The sequence below is a fragment of the Elephantulus edwardii genome, unplaced genomic scaffold (genome assembly GCF_000299155.1).
Source record: "Elephantulus edwardii isolate Elephantulus edwardi_28Jun2011 unplaced genomic scaffold, EleEdw1.0 scaffold00507, whole genome shotgun sequence".
Lineage (NCBI taxonomy): Eukaryota > Metazoa > Chordata > Mammalia > Macroscelidea > Macroscelididae > Elephantulus > Elephantulus edwardii.
The window spans coordinates 315,206-337,263 of NW_006400257.1; the positions used below are offsets into that span (position 1 = coordinate 315,206).

At 40.5% G+C, this 22,058-nt stretch overlaps 1 protein-coding gene across 1 annotated transcript in view; it reads right to left on the reverse strand.

Moving 5' to 3' along the window:
• Positions 1–2,655: 2,655 nt before the first annotated feature.
• Positions 2,656–22,058, reverse strand: part of KDM3B (lysine (K)-specific demethylase 3B) — a 110,649-nt gene continuing 91,246 nt past the window's right edge. Inside the window, exons 12-24 of the mRNA XM_006903081.1 lie at positions 21,204–21,311; positions 19,330–19,457; positions 18,031–18,310; positions 17,061–17,317; positions 10,410–10,676; positions 8,792–8,963; positions 8,286–8,376; positions 8,032–8,162; positions 6,744–6,863; positions 5,659–5,798; positions 5,231–5,407; positions 4,720–4,854; positions 2,656–2,736 (exon numbers count right to left, since the gene is read on the reverse strand). Of these exons, the coding sequence (XP_006903143.1) occupies positions 2,656–2,736; positions 4,720–4,854; positions 5,231–5,407; positions 5,659–5,798; positions 6,744–6,863; positions 8,032–8,162; positions 8,286–8,376; positions 8,792–8,963; positions 10,410–10,676; positions 17,061–17,317; positions 18,031–18,310; positions 19,330–19,457; positions 21,204–21,311 (2,087 nt within the window). The remainder of the gene's footprint in view (positions 2,737–4,719; positions 4,855–5,230; positions 5,408–5,658; positions 5,799–6,743; positions 6,864–8,031; positions 8,163–8,285; positions 8,377–8,791; positions 8,964–10,409; positions 10,677–17,060; positions 17,318–18,030; positions 18,311–19,329; positions 19,458–21,203; positions 21,312–22,058) is intronic.

Here is a 22,058-nt window from a genome sequence, read left to right on the forward strand (position 1 = left end):
TTTATGCAAAGGCTTTTGACTATGGACCACAAGCTTCTCTGAGAAGAATGGGAATCCCAGAACATTTGATTGTGCTAATGTAAAACCTATTCTTAGACCAAGACAGTCGTCAGAACAGATCAGGGAAACACTGCATGGTTCAAAATCAAGAATGGGGTCCATCAGGGATGTATTTTGTCTCAATACCTTTTCAATCTGTATGCAGAACAGATCATCCGAGACACTGGGCTGTACGAAGAGGAATGTGGCATCAGGATTCGTGGAAGAGTCATCAACAACCTGCATTATGCAGATGATACAACCCTGCTTGCCGAAACTGAGGAGGACCTGAAGTGCTTGCTGCAGAAGGTCAAGGACTGCAGTCTTTAATATGGATTGAAGCTCAACATCAAGAAAATAAACATTCTCACCACTGGGCCAACTGGCAACATCAGTATGGATGGTGAAGAGACTGCGATAGTTAACAGTTTTAGTTTACTTGGCTCCACAATCAACACTCTTGGTAACAGCAGCCAGGAAATCAAGAGATGAATTGCATTAGGAAAGTCAGCTGTGAGGGACCTCTCAAGAGTACTGAAGAGCAACGATGTCAGGCTGGAGACTAAGGTGTGCCTGATCCGGGCTATAGTCTTCGCAATTACGTGCTACGCATCAGAGAGTTGGATAGTGAATAGGGATGACAGAAAGAGAATTGATGCCTTTGAGCTGTGGTGCTGGAGAAGAGTGTTGAACCATGGACTGCTAGAACAAACAGGTTTGTCCTGGAGAAGGTGAAGCCAGAATGCTCCTTGGAGTCAAGGATTCTGAAGCTTCATCTGACATACTTTGGGCATGATGCAAGGAGGGAATGGTCCTTGGAGAGGGACATAATGTTTGGCAGAGTGGAGGGACAGCGAAGGAGAAGACCACCTTCGATGAAATGGATCAAGTCTGTGACTGAAGTGGTGGGAATGAGTGCGTTTGAGATGGTGAGGTTGGCACAGGATAGAATGGTGTTTAGGGCTCTTGTAGATAGGGTCGCTATGAGTCGCAAGCGACTCGATGGCACGTAACAACAACAACAACAACAATTTCTATACTCCTTTCTATGTGGGCCCATTCCTTCACCCTAAAGTCCCTAACCTTATTGATTTTACCCTGGCACTTCCCTTTCTCCTAGTTGAGCCCAAGATCAGGAAGCAAAGAGCAATAATTGGGTAATGAGCAATCATACTTCAATCCTGCCCTCCATTTGATCTTGATTTTAGAATGGTTGGCGCAAGAAGAATTTAGTCCACTCCAAACAGATTTGTTAGATTTTTAATAAGAACATGGAAATCCCAATCAGCCCTTCAACAAAATTAAAATACAGAAAGTGAAATTAAAGTATTCTACAGTAAATGACTTTTATTTTTTTAAAAAAAAGTTAACTGTGAACATATAAACAAGCCTGCAGGGCACTACAGTACAGCTGGAGAAGAAGATAGATACATTTCCCAATGTACCTATGGGCCAATGAATTCCATCATTTTCAAATAAATTCTTAATAAAACTCCACTGAGTTGGAAAGTTTTGCTAAAAATATTTCTGGACCAAAAAAATCCACCCCAAAACAAAAAATATTCCCCCTTAAAACAAAGCAAAAACTCATGTTGGAAATAAAATGCTCCTTCCCATTTGGAAAACTGTGACGAGTCCCAAGGGAACGCTGGTACTGGGTGAACATGGTTCCTGGAGTTGCCAGTGTGTGTACGTGTGGAACACAACACAGCTCAGACATGACAGTTCTTTCTCAGATGACTGTTCCTTCAAGATAGGACTATGATGGGAGGGGGAGAAATGAAAAGAATCCAAAGAAGCCAATTCTGTTAAATTCTGCTTTGGCTGATTTTGTGCTATAATGGGCAGCTGATGTCTAAAAATCATAGTTCTTCAAATACTTTTATTGAAAGGAAGACTAAATGTAATGTGCCTTTCCTCATAATCCAGGAAAACAACTGTGGTATTTCAAAAATTCTAAAAATATCTACTTTCATGAAATAGTAACTATTTCACTACAAACCTATTTTTCACTAAATACACACATTTCCTAATCCTGGAGCCTCCTGGGAAAAGCAATGGGTTCTCCCTGGGTTCTGTAAGGCTCCAGTGTTCACGGGAGTGTGGGGAATGGCTTCACCCTGTGTCTTGGGATGGGCCGCATCAGAGGTCATGTGCAAAGACACTGTCAGGCTTCCACCAGGTGTGTATAAGCAATTACCCATACTTGTACCAGTTATATGACCCCCTACCTCCAAACACATTCCCACCTAACTAGGCACGAGAGAAAAAGAAAAGAAAGATGTGCCCACATTCCTGGTTTCCATGAAATTGAAATCACGAGAATGTGCAGGAAAGCCCATTGATTTCCTGGCAATTAGAATTTCCAAAAGGCCACAGGATGGGATGTGGTGCCCTCAGTGTGGATTCTGAAACTGTGTGTGTGAACAGTGCAACTTTCCTGTGTCGATCTTCAGTGTTGAGGCAGCGTAGAAAAGAGTGGCTGGAGAGGTTGTAATACTGACCACACTGGCTCCGAGTTAAAGGCCTCTGCTCCAGCAGAGAACCCCTGCCGTTCCCTGTATGTGTTGTGAGTGAAAGACCTGCTTCACAGGAGAGTCTGGAATTCTGCCATGCCTAAGACCTTGCCAGTTTGGATTCATGAGCCTTGAGGGTGCCAACAGCATCTTTCACTGCGTGGTAAATGATGTTCTTCACCTGGAGAGAACAATCAGTAGAGTCAGGCCACAGCTGCCCCAGGCTGTGTGTCTTCTACACTTACTATACGCTCACTTGTTAGAATATTCTCCAGCAAGGGCTACACACTTCCCAAATCAATCCCTAGGACAACTGACAAGTCACATAAAGCATCAGGTCCTCAATCAGAAAAGGTCTTTAATCAGATGGAATCACTTGAAAGGATATATAATCACTATCATCCAAGTGCTGGGCACTACTGGTATACCCTTCATATGGATTCTTGTTTAATCCTCATCATCATCTATAAATTCTATTATAAAGCCTATTTCACAGATGAGCAATGGAGGAAATGAAGGTTCTATAGTCAAGAACTTAGTCAAAGGTGCCCAGCTGAATGAAATGAAGCAATGTGGTACGTAGGATTATGGGATATTTTTGGAGGAAGTGGATGCCACTCCTGCTTCCAGTATGATATATACATATATTTTGTAATTTTTTAAGGATATGTATTATTTATAAATTGTTGTAAAACAGGAAGATATGATAAGCATTATTAAAATAAAGTGAACAAGCTAAAGACAATTTTTAACAGGGTCCAAAATCAAGCTGGTGGTTACTTAGGGCAGGGAAAATAAGGGAAATGAAATGGTAAAGGGTACACTGGGACTTCAGCAACATTTATTATGCTTTATGTCTTAAACAGAGTGATGGGCACACAAGTTTCCCTTATGGTCTTTGTTTTACTAATTCTACAAATATTTACTAAGAAACCACCATGTGTCAGAGACTGAATATGGGAAAAACAGTGAATTAAGCAAAAATCCTTTAGTTTACAGTCTAATAGAGTAGAAACAAATAGGTAAAATACATGAGATAGAGAAAAGCTACATAAAAGAATAAAGTAATGAAAGGGGATTGAGTACTGGTATAGGAGCTGATGTTATTCTAAATGGAATGAGCAGTGAAGAAAGATCATGTTATAGGCCCTGAAGGAAGTAAGGTCTGAAATCTATTATAATATTAATGTTACTATGCTTTACATATACTTAGATCTGGTGGCTTAGTGGTACGGAATTGTGCTGGACCCAAAGGCACGCAGTTCAAATCAGCCAGCTGCTCTGTGAGATAGAGATGGGTAATCTCCTCCTGTGTGATTAAACTGCCTCTGAAAATGCGTTGGAAGATCAGTCCTGACTATACGACACAACAAAATGGTTTATATAATAATAATAACTTTATGGCTGAACTATTTCCTATTTTTGAAAAAGAGAATTGCAAAATAGCTATGACTTAGAGTTGAAGGTAACTGACTATCCACCAACCAAGAAAAACCTCTTCCAATCTGATCTATCACCACCCAAAGAATGTATATTTGTGTTACAGGCACAAAGCGGAAAAACTAGCTACAAGCACAAGGTGGGGAGTATTTATTCAGTTACCTTCCTAGAGAACCCTGCTTTCAGATTCTTTGTTCTTTTTTATCCCACTAAAGCATCCAGCTGTATTAATAATGCGATTCTGCCCTCAGAGTTCCACTCCATCTTAGGGGCAGAAGGAAGAACCATAATCTGATTACCAAGCTTGGCTCTATGAGGTGAAACCAATTCTTGCTCCTCTGAGGTAAGATTCTTAGCGACATAGATTATAGTCAAGAAGGGAGGATGCATGGAAATCTGCTTTGGGACAGTATCTCATATTCAGAAACATGAATGGGAAAGTTACTAACACTAAAAACACTGTACCTCTCAGAGGCAAAGAAACTAAAAACGGGCATAATGGAATTAGCCAGCTTAAAAGAATTCTTGGAACAAAGAAAATGAAGAGGACCAAATAACTACTCATGAAGTGAGGACTCGAGCACATCTCCCAGACATGGTTTCCCCAAGTTCTTTCTCCTTCACTGCTAGAGCAGACAGAGAGAGAACACCCTTAGGAAGGAGGATGTGCTTTCTGTGTATGAGAAGGAGGTGACAGAGCAGGGATGAAGGGGGAGTTATTTACCTGCAGTTTATCCTCATGGTTTGTATGAGTGTTAGAAAGATGCCTGAATTCCTGGGTCAGGCGGAAACAGTGCTTTACATGTTCTGGAGATACAAAGTCTTCTGCTACTTTTATGCAACTGTAGAGATTGTGAACCTGGGATGAGGTGGGGAAAGAGAATACATCAGATATTATAGACATTAATATATGGACAATGTCCATGATATACTTTAAAAAACAAATATTAAAAAAATAAAATAAAACCCAAATATAGGAATACTATTATCATACTTTCATTTAAAACATAAAAACCCGAAAAAACAACTAAGAAAAGTATAAAAGTCTGGAAATATAGTACGCGTATACACACTATAGTTAACTGTAGGCTAGCTCTGGGTCAGGGAAACAGAATGGGAAGGAGAAGGAGATAGGCTTGAATTTCCCTTTAAAATTTTTATAAAGAAGCATTTACAGTTGTAAAGAAGAAAATGGAAAAGAAATAAAGCAGGCAATGCTTAGAGCAGCTACTCACTTGGTGCGGGGCTCCAGCAGGTATGAAGACAGCATCCCCCAGGAACTGTACAATGGCCCAACCTTGCACGCCATACTCCTCATAGAGTCGCTTACGGAGGGTCTGGTCCAGGTACCAACTTTGGTCATGAATTGGGTCGTGATCAGGGGGATTTTCTTGGCCTTGCTCTTCTCCAACCTAAAACCATGACCAAAATAAAACAGATACAAACATAAAAAACTTTAGGCGGCACAAACCCGATTTGCTGCAATAACATTGTGAGTGGGCCAGAGTTTCTGCTTGATTCCATTCAACATCCCCTCTGTGTAGATTCTGGTCTTTAGAGCATGTGATATGAGGTATCATGCCAGGGGACTCCACGTCAGAAACTGCAGACATGCCATTTCCCAGATCCTTCACCTGGGAGCAGCCCTCACACAAAGTCATACCTTCCGAAGCAGCTCCCGAATCTTTTCTGCATCCTTGGCTGCATAGATGTGCCACAAAGCACCTGGCTTTTCTTTTCCATCATGAATCCTCTGCTTTGTCACATCATCAGCATCTCCCTCATCAATAGTCTTGAGTACTTCTGAAAAGATAAGACATTTTCCAATGTAACCAGTCACTGCAGCATCTCCAAGGGGAGCAAAATGTCCAATTTCAAGTAAGATTAGTTTCTAGCACTCTTCACTTCTCTGAAGAAAAATATGGTAGAACGAAAGGATTAAAACTCCTATTGGTCTAAGCTCCTCACACACAGGGAGAATGACACTAAACCCTTTTCAAATAGAGCTTCCACTCTGTAGAGGTACACTTTTCTTTAAAACACTCTTTTTGCTCCAACTGAATAGCTATAACAGTAGACGTAAACTTTCTCAAGGCCTTTTTAAATTCTAGGATTCTTTGAGTTCAAACCCATAAAGCATAAAGCTTTTATGGACTGTTAAGAGGGTTGGTTTCCAGTGCTTGACAATTACAATCTGCTAAAAGACAACATAACAGAAGAATCTACAGGTGTGCAGCATCAAAAGCAAATGAATGTTAGGAACTAAAACAAAATAATGATATGTTATTCCTGAAATTTTAAGTGATTTTCTTAAAATTGTCTTCATTTTCCAAAATGTCCATAATGAGTACCTATTAACTAACTTTAACACTAGTGCTAGGGAGTGCGAATGTGGTAAAATATCACTTTCAAGCTTCATTTTCAGGCAGGTGACCTGGTTTTTGATCTATCATTTAATGATAAAGCCATAGCTGACCCAGCTGATAGGCTAAGCTGACCACTTTGTCCTTTTCCCTCATACCTGTCTGTGATACTATAAATTGAGGGGGAACGGCTGCATTCCAAGGAAGAGAATGACTTTGGAGCTACGACTAGCGTACTCTGCTAGAATTTCTCATTGTATTGTGGTGCCACAATACACATCAGGCTTGAGAAAAAGCCAGTGGACCTGCCTGATGAAGATGACAGCTATTTCTACTCCAAGGCCATGATTCTCCATTGGGAAACAGTGAGGTCTAGAAATTGTACCTTCATCATGAGCACCTTCCCCGATGGGAATTCCAACATACACCATCACATTAACTGCATCAGACACATCTAAGTGAAGATTTGTTGTACCAACACGTCTATCTTCTGCGGTTATCAAACCTAAAGATAACATAAAGATATGTAAGGTGAAGGAGGAGTAATATTTTGAAGAATATAGACCATACCATATAGAAAACAGAATCTATATAGGCCCAACAGTGGTCTTAAATTAGTCCACTGAGATAGTCAAGCTAACTTGTTTATTTTATACTGTTTTAAGAATGATTTTCTAGCTAGATTAATATTCCACTTTGCTTTGGCCGCAGAATCCATTCCATCCCCCAAAAGCTCTCTCTTCTTTAAAAAAATGCAAAATTCACTGCTGTTGAGTCAGAATCAACTCATAGCTGACCCTCTCTATTGGGCTTCTGAGGTGGCAAATCACATGGATGGAAAATGTCCATTTTCTCCCTTGCAAATCTGAACTGTGGAAGACGTGCTGCCTTTGGGTTAGACTACACCACCAGAGTTCCCTAAATGGACATTTATGACATTCAAATAAAGGTAGGCATTCATTTGCATATCACTAAAACCTCATAAATAGCTCACTGAATAACTACTTTACTGTCATGTTATCAAGTCTCTTAAAACGGAAAAATTCTGTCTCCCTGGCTCTAATTTTTGAGAGGAAACTTTGTAACTAGCAGAGACACATGGACTGCGTCCATATGACTGTTATGCAGATCAATACAACAAAAGCAAACATACTCAGTACACAGGGTCATTATAGTCAAACTAACTCGACAGCACCAAACAACAAAGGCAAACTCTATTAACAGGGATAGAAAATATGAAAGGGGAAAAAGCCCTATGTGAATAGCTGATGTAATAGAAATAATGATGAAGATTATGTTAAATTATAAAATATTCAAACATTTTTTGAAAAGATGCAAACATATTCAAAGCTGCCCTTGGTATTTTTTATTTTATTACTTTGTGTGTGTGTACTGTCAAACTGGAGCTGACTGGTACTGGAGGAGAATGCCCCTCCCTCTCCAGCCGAGCATCTGGTGGATTCAAACCATGTACCACTGGGATTGCCACTAGGTCACCAGAGCTCTCTTGCCCTTGGTATTTTTAACTTCTCCAGAGCCTATCACCTGCCTTCACCTCCACACAGGACCCTGACCACAGATCCCACCCAAGTGAAATGAGAACAGGGTGCTTTGGATGGTTTTTCTAGATAAACTAAGTGCCCCAAATCAGCAATACGGCCTCTCCCTCATACCATAGGCGTTGTACATCTTGGGGCCCAGATCAGGCCTTACAAAGTAGCTCGGCAGCCTAGAGGCTAGATTGAGCCTCCCATCTCGTTTGGTATATTCTGGAAGAGGAAGGTTCTCCATGAGATCTTCAAACCTACAAAATGGCACAAAAGATGACTTAACTTGTTACTGAGGGGAAAAAAGTAGAGGCAATGTTCACTTTTCTGTAGTTACGTCACAATGTCCTTAAAGGATCAAATCTCTGGCTCAAACTAACCTTGTTGGCATCATGTCTCGAAAATCTTCCCCAGGCGGCCAGTCCTTGAGCTTGAGCACCATTGGCTGTCCGTCTTCTGACCTTAGTCGCTCTGGAAAACAGAAAGCACTGACACACATCTGCTGATGGGCTACTGCCAGATTTTCCAGTGAGTGAAAGTTTTAGATTAGCCTCTTTCTTTCAGGCTTGTAAATCTCTTTAATAGACTAGAGTGTCTTTGCTCTGCTTGCCCTCTGCTGTAGTACATGCCACACATTTCTGTCTCATGGGGGTTCTGCCCGCCTTCCTCAGCATGAAAGTGTTCCACACACCTCCTAGGATCAGGTGCCAGAGCCCAGACATGCTCTGGGAGCAATGCAGCTACTGTGCAGGCTACACGCAGCACAGCCTCAGGGAAGAATGTTCCTCCAGAAAGAGGATGTAATTTGTGAAGCCTTTCTCGGGGCAAGGCTGGGTGACTAGATGCTCACTTCCCCTCTTACTGAGCCAGATACCCAATTACTTACTGCATATAATCTCAAAGCCATCCCAGAAATCCCGAACTTTCACATCGGAAATGATAGCACAGTTCCTGCAGTTCACCAAGTCCACGTCTTGGTCTCCAAATTCCTGGCTAAAGGCTTCTGGCTTCCAGAGTTCAGACTTGAGTTTTTTATGTACCCCTGAAACCAGCACTGGCTGTGGGGAAAAAAGTATTAAAATTGGAAACACTTTAGTTTTAGAAGGAGCCCTGTTTAGCAGATTACATGCTGGGTTTCTAAACAAAAAGTCAGTGGTTTGAATGTACCACTCTGTAGGAGAAAGAGGGAGTAGTCTGCTTCCATTAAAATGTACAGCTTCTGAAACCCCAAAGTGAGTGGCTATGAGTTAGAATGGACTTGATGGCAGTGGACTTGGCTGTGAGTTTACCTCTTACGCGTAAGGGAGAGAATAGGAGGGTTCCTTGAAGACAGGCTCTTCTCTCCCACACTGATCTGTTCTTTCCAAATTTTAGAGTGGTTTTCAGCTTGTCAGTTAAAGCAACAGAAACTGTTTCTTCCCTATTATTATACTTAATTCTCACCCTGAAGAGCATGCCATATAAATTACTTCAGCGCTCTGGTATCTATTGACCTCTGTGTTTTAAGTGAGGGGACCAAAAAATGATGACAAATCCAACCATGTGAACACTTCTTCACATCAAAACTGGAAAACTATCCAGTTAATCTCTAACATCAAGACAATCCAAAACTCCCCTCCTCCTGCTGCACCTCCTGAAATGAAAAAATCTGGGAGTGATATCTGGGAGTGTGTGTTTTTGAAACATTTACATAGAAAGTATCAGCCAAGTGCATCTAAATTCCAAAATCAATCTCCATAATTGTCTATGTGTTTCCTATTGCCAAAGGGGCCCTTTAGAATAGTGAGAGAAGATCTTCACCCTGAAACCCACAGCGCCCCCTTTCAGCAGGAAGTAGCTAAGAGAATACACCATCCCCATTTCCTTATGAATCAGGGTGAAGTCTCTCTCAGGGAGGAGTGATAGGGAATGGCAAAGGACACAACGACAAAGGAGATTAATCAGAACTGGCTTTGACAAGCACTGTGGCAATGGGACAATTAAAACAGACTTTCAAGGGGGAAAAAAAGAGGAACGAACTGGGGAGGAGGGTAGAGAAAATAGTGCAACAATGAATGAATGGAAACCCAAAATCTCTGTAAATGTTCATTAAATTTAATAAAAATAAAAAAAAAGAAAGTATCAGCCACTCTGGAGGATTTCCTTGCAAAGTGTCATCAATATTAACATTCCACTTCATAGAAATTTTAATTGCCTTTTAAAAAATTTTTATACTGGTTTATTTATAAAGTTTGAATACATTCTTTTTCATCAATGGCCTTTTTAAAAGAATGAGTTACACAGTTTAGAAGAAAAGGATCTACTATCTAGTTTTAAGAATCTTTTTGGTTTTTAAAAACCTGAGGCAGTTCCAAGTAGAAAGGTTGTCTGTCTACAAGGAATTAGATATAGATAGATACTAAGTCTAAATCTTTCTGACAAAAGGTCTCCCACAATGACCTAGAAACTACTGACAGTAACACAGGCAGATAGCTAGTCTCCAGAACAACTTGTATTTTTCTCACCTGGCCTTGTTTCCAACATTCCCGGAAGATCTTCCAATTGTTTTTGTTGCTGGGGTCATGGAGACACAGAAGTCTCCCATCACAGAGCCAGGAGTGAGAAGTATGGGGGTCTAGCACGTTTAGACCCATCACCATCTCCTTCACCTCCCTCTGGGTATCAGTCATATTACAGCCCCGTTTTGCAGCATCTGAGGTTTTCTTATTTTCTACCACTGAGGCAATGATGTGATCAAGGAAGTTGGGCAGGCTGGCCTTGCTCTTCACTCCCTGCTGGGTAAAAGACCATCAGGAAAGCTTGACTGAGGCATCATGAGAAGATCATCCAAAAATCTGTTAAACAGCTTTATTTACAAGAAAGACCTATCTGATTAAATTATCTAATTTATTTGAATGTCCTTTATAATCGGAGGGGAAGCTCTTAAGTCTATGTCTCAAATTTTCTCCTTCACCCTCTATCTTAAATTTATAAAAGAAGGTACAGAATAATCCCCTGGGCCTCAAGAGATTTGAGTTCTAGGAAATTATCTTAGGTATTTAGTCCTGTATTACCTATATGTAAATAGATTTCAGGATCACAAAATGTAGTAATGAAGTGAAGGATAGAATTTAGTTTGTATGCAAAAGGAATACAATATTTCAATTAAATAACTGGTGTGATTTATAAAGAGAGTGGTTTTCTCCCAGGCTGTACGCCCTAATAAAGGGGTGTGCTGAAGTCCCTAGGTGAACTGTACATTCTGAAAGCAGTGTGCCATTTCCCAATTCTTGCCTCACTGTTACCCAACTGAGAATCTTGAATCTATACCAGAAGAAAAGAAAGCTCAAGCCCAGAGATGGAAGTAATATATGTAAGGTTACAAGATGGAAGAAAGTGGGGAGCTTCTGTAAACATAGTAATACCAAACTTGAACTGTCAATAATACTATCTCTGCACGTGTAACCACTAAACATCCTCGAAAAATGAAAAAGTAAAAAAAAAAAAAACAGCGTAAGAAGATGTACAAACAAAACAGAGGCCAAGATAATTGGGTTTTCCCTCCTTCCTTATTTATTCAGAAGAAATACTTCAAATTGTTTAGGGCATACATAGTTCATAAATATTGGCCCTTAATCTAGAGTCAGAAAAATATTTATATACTTATACCCTGCATGAGATGGGATTGATATAGCAAATGAGGCAATGGGGTTTGGTGTGTCGGAATTAGTAAGACTGGCTCAGGACAGGGAAAGGTTCAGAGCTGCTGTACACAGGTCGCTATATTATCACAGGTGACTCTAAAGGTACATAACAACAATAACATACTATGACAGGTCTGGAAGCAGGGTATCCACTTCCTAAATAACATGCCTATGAACTTTGATATATATTGATAGTTGTAGAGGGGCTTCAGGCCTTTTGTTCATGGGGTCACTATGAGTCATGCTCAACTTGATGGCAATCAACAACAACATATATATAAATGCTGTCTATATAAATATAGAACTATATATTTATAAAATGCTGTCTAAGATATAAACTGAGAAAACAGAAAAGGTATTGACCTAAAGAAACCATAACCATCACTTAAGCAGATATATGCACACCCATGTTTATCACGGCTTAGTTTACAATAGCAAAGAGTTGGAAACAATCCAAGTGCCCATTAACAAACAAATGGATAAAGAAGCTCTGGTATATTCACACAATGGAATACTATGATGTATTGAAAAACAAGGAATTCACGAAATATTATAATAAATGAGTGACCCTGGAGGATATTATGCTGAGTGAAATATCTCAGTCACAAAAGGACAAATACTGCATAGTGCAGCGCCACTGTTGTAAAACGGGACTGACATTGGGGTTGGGGAGAGACTGAGAAAAATGGGATAAATAATGTATACTGCATTGAAACAGATGAGGGAGAGAACTGTTTAAAAGGGATATATGATTAGATATTATTGTTATGATAGGAGTTCAGAATGAAGACTGCATAGTGGAATGGACTTAGGGGGAGGGATTGTATAACAAAGAATTTTTCTTTGACTTTTCAAAGAGAAAAGCGAACTGGAGGGGAGGAATGGGCAGGGAGAAAAGTGCAACACTGAATGAATGGAATTCCAAAGTCTCTGTAAACTTTCATTAAAATTAACAAAAATATTAAAAAAAGGAAAAGGTATTGAAGCTATTTGTAAAAAGGATACTCAGTAACTTCTGATGACCTCCAGAAAGGAAATTAATAAACTGGGAGACAGGGACAGGAAGGTGATTTCTTACAAGAAAATCCTTTATATCTTTCAAATTTTGTACTATGTTAATGAACTCATTCACTAAATGTTTACTATGTATCAAACACTTTGTGGGCTAGTAATACTGTAATGAAAAAACCCCTAAAATACCTCCTCCAGTAAAATATCCCTGTTTTTAAGGACAGGAAAGAGACAATAAGTAAAATACATATGAATGAAAATTAAAGAGAAAACAGGTATGTGTGAAGAATGAGAGTGAAATGAACTTTGATAAAGGGTGAAGGTGATCTAACAAGGCTTACTCAGGAGGTGATATTCTCAAGTGGAGGAGGCCGATGACAGAGCAAGCTATATGGTTACATGGGAAAGAGAATTTCTAAGGTAAGAGAACAAGGGCACAAAGGCCCTGAAGAGGGAGCATGCCTGGCCATGTTCACAGAACATCAAGGAGGCTGGTATGACTAGAGCAAAGTGAGTAAGGGGGACAAAGGGAGCTGAAGTCTGAGTGATAAAGCCAAGATCAGTCAGGGTTAAGGTCTTGTGACCCTTTTTAAGAGAGAAGTAGGAAGCCCTTAGAAGATTTTTAGGCAAAGGGGATAAGACCTGTCATCAGATACTAGTTTCAGGAACATGGCGGGGTTCAGATTGCTGTAGTTTCTCTTCTACCTAAGAAGATGGTTTCATTTCCAGAGGAGGTACAGCATCACTCTCAACTGCTGTGCTGAGAATAATGGAAAGAGGTAGAACCAAGGAGACTGAACAATGTTACTCTAAAAATTCATACAAGAGATGATAATTGCTCAAATAAGAGAAATAGTGAAAATGCTGAGAAATGGATGGATTCCAAATATATTTTGAAGATCAAATGGAAAAGATTTGCTGATAGTTAAGATACAAAATGTGATGGAGAGGAGGTCCACCGAGAGAGGGAAACTAAAGGAAGAACACATAGCAAAATGGACGGGGGAGGGGCAGGGAGGAAGGAGGAAATTATGGAACAATGACTGATATTTTTTTTTAAACTTTTTAAAAAAATTTATTTTTATTATTTGTGTGTGTGTACCATCAAATAAGATTTGACTGATACAGAAGGAGATTGTTCCTCCTTCTCCAGCAAAGCATCTGGTGGATTTGAACTGCACACCTCTGGGATTGCAGTGCAGCTTCTTGCCACCAGGCCACCAGAGCTCACCTGACTGATATTTTTTTAAAAAAGTGAACTGGAGGGCTAGGGAGGAAAATGTGGAACAATGAATGAAAAGCCAACTTTTCTGTAAACTTTTGTTAAAATCACAGTAAAAAGAAAAGAAACAGGCTTATGGGAGGATCAGTAATTTGGTCTTCGATGTGTTTGATTTGAGGTGTCAACAATGTCTGGAGACTAAGGTGCGCCTGATCCAGGCTATGGTCTTCGCAGTTACTTGCTATGTGTCAGAAAGCTGGACAAAGACTAGTGATGATAGAAGGAGAATTGATGCCTTTGAGCTGTGGTGCTAGAGAAGAGTACTGAATATACCACGGACTGCTAGGAGAACAAACTGGTTCATCCTAAAGAGGGTAAAACCAAGCTGCTCCTTGGTGGCTAGGATTCTGAAGATCTGTCTCACATGCTTTGGGCATGTTGCAAGGAGGGATCAGTCCTTGGGGAGGGACATTATGCACTGAAGTGTGACGGAACAGTGCAAGACAGGAAGACCCTCGATGAGATGGATTGACTCAGTGACTGGCGTAAAGAGGGTAGGGGTATCAGAGAAAATGAGGCTGGCTCAGGATAGAGCAGGGTTCTGTGCTGTTGTACACAGGGTCACTATGTGTAGTAGGTGACTTGAAGGCATATAACAACAACATTAGATATCCAAGAGAATACAATATGAATGTACTGGCTAGGTGTATTTGTTTGTTTGTTGGTTTTTTTTTAACATACTTTTCTTTCTCTCCTTGTCAAATGGGGGTTGGATTTTATTTGTACATATTCAAAGGGCCCCAATCTGCTCATGCATGAAATCCTTGAACAGGGGAAAGCTGGGGAGCAGATTCCTTAAAGCAACTCTGGAATAACTCTGGACAGGATGGGAGTGTTTCCTTAAATGCTGCCTACATCTACTTCCATCCCTTCTGCCTTATATGTACTACAAAATAGTAGTTGCATGTGATGGTAAGCCCAGTAATCAATTTTTTTTTAAAGAACTGCCTTCTATTGTTAAGGGGAAAAAATTGCTAAACATAGTAAAAGCATGATGTCCCTCTCCAAAGATCAGTCCCTCCTCACAACATGTCCAAAGTATGTTAGACGGAGCTTCAGAATCCTTGCCTCCAAGGAGCCACCTGGTTTAACCCTTTCCAGGACAAATCTGTTTGTTTTCCTAGCAGTCCATGGTATTATGAATACTCTTCTCTAGCACCACAGCTCAAAGGCATCAATTCTCCTTCTATCCTCCTTGGTCACTGTCCAACTCTCTGATGCATAACAGGTGATTGCGAAGACCATGGCCTGTATCAGACGCACCTTAGTCTCCAAAGAGACACCATTGCTCTTCAGCACTTTGGAGAGGTCCCTAACAGCAGACTTTCCCATTGCAATGCACCTTTTAATTTCCTGGCTGCTGGTGCCAAGACTGTTGACTATGGAGCCAAGCAAACTAAAGCTGTGTACAATCTCAATCTCTTCACCATCCATCCTGATGCTGCCAATTGGTCCAGTGGTGAGAATCTTTGTCTTCTTGACATTGAGCCTCAATCCATATTGTAGGCTGCAGTCCTTGACACTCTGCAGCAGGCACTTCAGGTCCTCTTCAGTTTCAGCAAGCAGAGTTGTGTTATCCGCATAATGCAGATTGTTGATAAATCGTCCACCAATCTTGACCCCACATTTCTCCTCATAGAGCCCAGCCTCCTGGATAATCTGTTCTGCATATAGGTTGAAAAGGTATGGAGATAGGATGCATCCCTGGTGTACGCCCTTCCCAATTTTGAACCATGCAGTGTTCCCTTGCTCTGTTCTGACAACTGCCTCCTGGTCCAAGTATAAGTTTCGCATTAGAACGATCAAGTGTTCTGGGATTCCCATTCTTCTCAGAGTCAGCCATAGTTTGTTGTGATCTACACAGTCAAATGCCTTTGCATAGTCAATGAAACACAGACAGACATTCCTCTGGTATTCCCTGCTTTCAGCCAAGATCCATCTAACATCAGCCACAAAATCTCTAGTACCACAACCCCTTCTAAACCCAGCCTGGACTTCTGGTAGTTCTTTGTTGATGTGCTGTTCTAGTTGTTTTTGGATAATCTTCAGTAAAATCTTGCTTGCATGTGAAATCAGTGAGATTGTTCTGTAGTTTCCACATTCTGTTGGGTCACCTTTCTTTGGGATAGGAACAAATATCAATCTCTTCCAGTCAGTTGGTCAAGCGGTCGTTCTCCAGATCTCTTGGCACAATTTGGTGAGCACGTCCATGGCAGCACCTGTTAACTGAAATATGTCAATTGGTACACCATCTATTCCTGGAGCCTTATTTTTTGCCATTTCCTTCAAAGCAGCCTGAACTTCTTCTTTCATCACCATAGGCTCTTGCTCATATGTTGTTTTCTGTAGATGACAGAAATTTGCAACAGCTCAATTCCCACTGACTTCCTAAGATGGAACAAAAAGTTCACTATCTAAAAACTGGTTCCACAATCAACACTTTTCATACCAGCAGCCAGGAAATCAAGAGACAAATTGCATTGGGAAAGTCGCTGTCAATGACATCTCCAGAGTACTGAAGAACAGTAGGAGACTGGAGACATCAGGCTGGAGACTAAGGTGTACCTGATCCTGATCCAGGCCATAGTCTTCACAATTGCGTGCTATGCACCAGAAAGCTGGGCAATGACTAGGGATGATAGAAAGAGAATTCATGCCTTTAAGCTGTGGTGCTGGAGAAGACTACTGAATATACCATGGACTACTAGGAAAACAAACAGGTTCGTCCTAGAGAGGCTGAGACCAGGCTGCTCCTTGGAGGCAAGGATTCTGAAGCTCCGTCTGACATACTTTGGACATGTTGCAAGGAGGGACCAGTACCTGCAGAGGGACATCATGTTTGGGAGGGTGGAGGTACAGTGCAAACAGGAAGACCCTCGATGAGATGGATCGATTCAGTTACTGGCATAATGGGGGTAACTGTGTCAGAGACAATAAGGTTGGCTCAGGATAGAGCAGGGTATAGGGCTCTAGTACATACGGTTGCTATGAGTTGCAAGAGACTCAACGACACGTAATAACAACAACAAAATTCTAACCCTTAAAAAGGAGATCCTGTCAAATGGACAGTTAATGTAGAGAACAACAATCACCCACATGCCCTCTAACCCAGTCATGAGGTTCCTGACAGTTCTTTCATCGAAAAGCAGTATAAGCTGGAGTTATAATGAGGAACTTACAGCTGAAGATGTGGAGAAGACCGGGGGGAAGGGTATGCCTGTGTCCAAGGGAGTTTGAGGAAGCTTTCCAGGCCCAGAGTGAAGGAGGTCTCGAAGGCTAGAGCCTTCATTTTTGTTGTTGGAGGCAGTAGGACCCAGTAATAGACTGTTGAAAAGCTTTGGAGTTAACGGAGAGACCTTTGCAGCGGAGTTGAACGAATCCAGCCCAAAGGGTGAATGAGATTCTTTATTGAGCACCGACCTCAGGGACCCAGCTTCTGTAAGAACATAACCAGGAAGAGCATTAGGTACGACAAGGAATGTTCAGCAGGAAACTAACTCCTAACAATCAGCCAAGCAGGTAGGAGGAAAGGCTCTTACTTCCTCCCTGTCACTCCTGCCCCAGTACTGCTTGGCTGCATTCAGCCTGACTACCTATGAATCTGGGAGGGTCCATGGCCAAAGAGAGGCTTTCCTACTTTTTATTATTTGTTCCAGATCATGATTTCAACATTCTCTGTGTTTCCACCACTTTTTATCTCCCTTACTTCCTAAGTCAACAATGATTCAAGTAGGTTTCCAGAATATTTGCAATGAGGTTCCTGGAGAACTTGCTAGAAATGGAGAATCTTGATTTCATAGTTTTTGGTGGGGGACAAGAATCTGCATCCACACAGATTCTCCAGGTGTTCTCTGAACACAGGCAAAAGTATTCAAGAGTCACACTCAAAAGTCTAGCTCTCAATGGCCTAACAGAATCATCTAGAGAGACCTTAGAAACCTGTATCAACTCTAAGAAATTCTGGGGTAGAGTTCAGGAATATGCCTTTTAAAAAACATAAACCTAAACCAAAAAGCCCTACTTTTAGAAAAAAGTTGAAAATGACTTCCTTGTTTTATTTGACCAGCCATCAAATGTAGATGGTTATGTGTGAGTTTTAAGAATTCCAGAATGCCTGCCTGCTAGGCTGGTGTTTAGTTTTTATCTCACCTTTTGTTTCCTCTTTAGCCTTCTGAGTTGCTAAATCCGCCAACCAGTGCAGGGCAGAAGAGGGTGGGGCTGTGTCCGGGCAGGGAGGCCTGATGGCTTTTGGCTCACTATTGCTGCCTGATGCTGAACCGTCTGCTTTCAGGGGTTCCTCAGGTCTGATGTCAGTGCTGTCTGCTTTAGGAATATGGTCAGATTCTGGAACTGTTACAGCTGCTGTTCCTCCTCCCCCTGAGAAGGTGGTTTCGTTTCCAGAAGAGGCACTAGGGTTTATGCTAGGAAGCTGAAACACAGAGGCCAATATGGTTGGAGTACTATTGCTGGGTAGAAAAAAAAATCCAAATAGTTGTTGACACTAAATAGTTTTGGGAAGAACAAGGTGAAACTGTCTCTATATGGCTATATCATTTACTCATTCAACATAGAATGTTGTGTACTATAGGATGCTAGAAACCAGGCTAGATCTCTAGTAAAAAAAGCTTTTATTTACTATGTTTGAGACTCAATTTCCTTAATGGTAAATTGGCAATGATAATGTGACCTCACAGAATTGTTACGATGATTAAACGAGATTGTATATGCAAAGGGCTTAGCATAGTGTCTGGCACACATAAAAAAACCCTTACACTCATTGCTGTCAAATTGGAACCGACTTTTGCAGGATGTAAATCACAGAAGACTGCCCCTCGGAGCTGTTGGTGGACTGAAATAGCAGAGATGCCACCTTTGGGTTAGCAGGGCAACTCTGCGTGGAATGTGCCACCAGACTCCTGCATCCCTAAGTGCTCAACAAATGTTTATTATTACTAAATTTTCCAAATGACTAGTTTTAGTAAGTCAACTCTACCAACAAGATGCAGTAAATCTCTTGGCATTATTTATCAACCAAACTTGAAGTGTTTTAATTAATGAAAATAAACCTGTGCCAGTCAGGAGGAATAATACAATCCCTTACGTAACTCTCTTGTGTAGGTGGGGTGTCCTCTTTAGAAAGGATAAACATCCCTGGTGGCATAGTGGTTAAAGAGCTTGGATGCTAACTGAAAAGTCAGCAGTTTGAACTCACCAGCTACTCAGTAGGAGAAAGACGTGGCACCCTGCTTCTGTAGAGACTGTAGCTATGGAAACTGCATGGGGAACTTCTACTCTGCTCTGTAAGGTTTCTAAGGGTTGCAATCAACTAGTGGCAACAGGTTTCCTAGAAAGGCTGTAGTAACTAGGACAATGAAGATGATGAGAGGGAATTTCTTAGTACTAAGAATGTAAGCTTCACTTACAATTACACCCCACATACCACTCTACCTGTGACATCCCATTGGTGACAGCAGGTCTCAAAACAGATTTATTCTGCCGACTAATACAAGGGCAGTTTGCTTTAATCCCCCACTTGCCCCGGGCAGCATGTACCATGTCTCCAATATTGTAAAGAGCTGGAAAAAAAAAGATAACAATAATAACATCAGAATGCTTATATGTGCCAGGTATTTTGCTAAGAACCTTATACACATTATCTCTCTTAATCTTTATCATATTCCAATCAGGTAGCTGTTTTTATTCTGAATTTTTTTATAATAAAACTGAAGTTCAGTGAAGTGAGGTCATTTGCTTACATGCAGTAATGAAACTGGTAGAATATGCTTGCTTCATTGACAACAAATAAACAAGAAATAAATATATATTAAAAAAAAAAAGACAATGCCTGCGTCAAGAGCTGGAAAAAAGATAATAACAACATCAGAATGCCATTATGTTCCAGGTATTGTGCTAAGAACCTACTCAAGTGTGTCAGAGATAATGAGGATGTACAGGATAGGACAGGGTTCAGATCCGTTGTTCACAAGGTCACTATGAGTTGTATTCAACCGGATGGAATCTAACAACAACAAAGTCCTATGCACTTTATCTACTAAGCTATATTCTCTTCTTTCTTTTGTAAACATTGGCAAGACATGTGCTCCAGAACAAAATTTAGGGGTAGATTTCTCAATGTTCAAGTATTTAAAAATTATACATATGATACTCTACACTGTATACTTGAAATTTATGTACTTAAGTTACACATGAAAAAACAAAGACAACAACAACAACAAGCAGTGCCTGAGCAGTAGCAGGCCCTTCTGTTTAAAAGCACTGAAGTATAGAGGTCCCTGGTGGTGTTGGTCCTAAAGCCTTCCTAGATGGAAGAGAATGTAGGCAGTAGTTGAGCCCAGTTACCATCTTCAGTGCATGTATGTAGAAGCCCAGGCATATTGCTTTTCTGCAGGAATCACTGAAGTTAACTATGACAAATGCCTACTATATTGTCAAATACCTTCCCTGGGAACTCAACAGATTTGATTACATTCAGCTCAATTTTTACCAGACCAAAACAAGACGGACGTCTGGAAATTGGCTTTTCCATTCTGGTCCTACCAACTACTGGAATGTGAAATGATATCTGGAAAAGTGATCATATTTTCTGATAAGCAAGAGAGGACAGAGTATGAACTGAGAGCATGAAATCTAACATACATCTAAAGATTCAGATCCTCAGAGGAATGAGATAAGGATCTAAAAATAAAGGCTGAGATAAACCCTTACTAAGACTTATGTTGTATGAATTATATGCCAATTAAAAAATTATTATCTTCACTATGCCTTAAAAATGAATTTCCTGAAACTATGGTGAGTGACTACCTCCAATGCACAACATAAAATGGATAAATATCCTACTTCCCTTTGTTTAGTGCTGATGCCAATTGAGCCTCAATCTGCTTTCACAAAGGTGTACAGTTTAAATAATGCATATTTGCTATGTTGTTGTTGTGTACTGATCCACAGCTGACACTCCAGCGGGTTTTCAGAGGCAGTAATAGCACAGAAGGAGACTGCCCATCACTCTCCAACGGAGCAAATGGTAAATTTAAATCAAGGGCCTTGGAGACTGCAATGCAGTTTCTTACCCTTAGACCACCAGAGCACCCTTTTTGTATATTTGCTATAAAAAAAAATCCCGGTGAGCTCTGGTGGCCTAGTGGCAAGAAGCTACACTGTAATCCCAGAAGTACATGGTTTGAATCCACAAGATGCTCTGCTGGAGAAGGAGGGACAATCTCCCCCTGTACGAGTCAGATCTGATTTGACGGTACACACAAAAAAATAATAAAATGAAAAAGAAAAAAAAACCATTCCCTTACCTGTGCCAGGGATGATCTGTGTGGGCATGAGGTTCTCTGGTTCATGAGATTGTCCTTTTGCACATTTCAACCAGGAGAAAACTTCTTCATCACCCATCTCCTCTGTCTCTGAAAACAGAAATGAAATGACTTTACTTAATTTATGAACAGCATAAGCTATATCCATCCCTATCAGTGAGTGGAAATTTCAGAACTAATAATAAAGGCCCATTTCCTTTAGGATCAAAGATAGTAACATTTAACTTGTAAAAAATCTGCTGTATGTACAGTTTTCATATAGTAAATTCATCGATTTAAAGTGTCTACTGAGTTTCCACACATGCATGGCTATGTTAACATTACGATGATCATGATACAGAACGTTTTCGCATATACCATCTACCTCTAGGTTACTTCAAATTCAACTAATCAACTTTCTAATACTAAAGATTTATATTTCCTAGAATTTTACATAAACGGATCTTATATACTTATTTATCTGAGGCTTTTTCCTACTTAGCACAATACTTTTGAGATTAATTTATAATTTTGTGTGTATCAGCTATTCATTCCTTCTTACGGCTGATTAGTAAGTATTCCACAGGATGGACGTACCACAGTTTCGGGCTATCACAAATAAAGTAATGAGCTCTTGTGCTATAGTGCACAATGTGTCAGGTTAACTGAAAGTTTAGTGACTCAAATCCACCAGCCACTCTATGGGAGAAAAATGGGCAGTACTCTTTTGTAAATATGTACAGTCTGAGAAACCCAGTGAGGGTTACTGTGAATCAAACTCAACGTGATACTTAAAGAGCAGTGAGTACTGGGAATATACCGTGAAGAGACCATAGCTGACATCCAAGCAGATATATG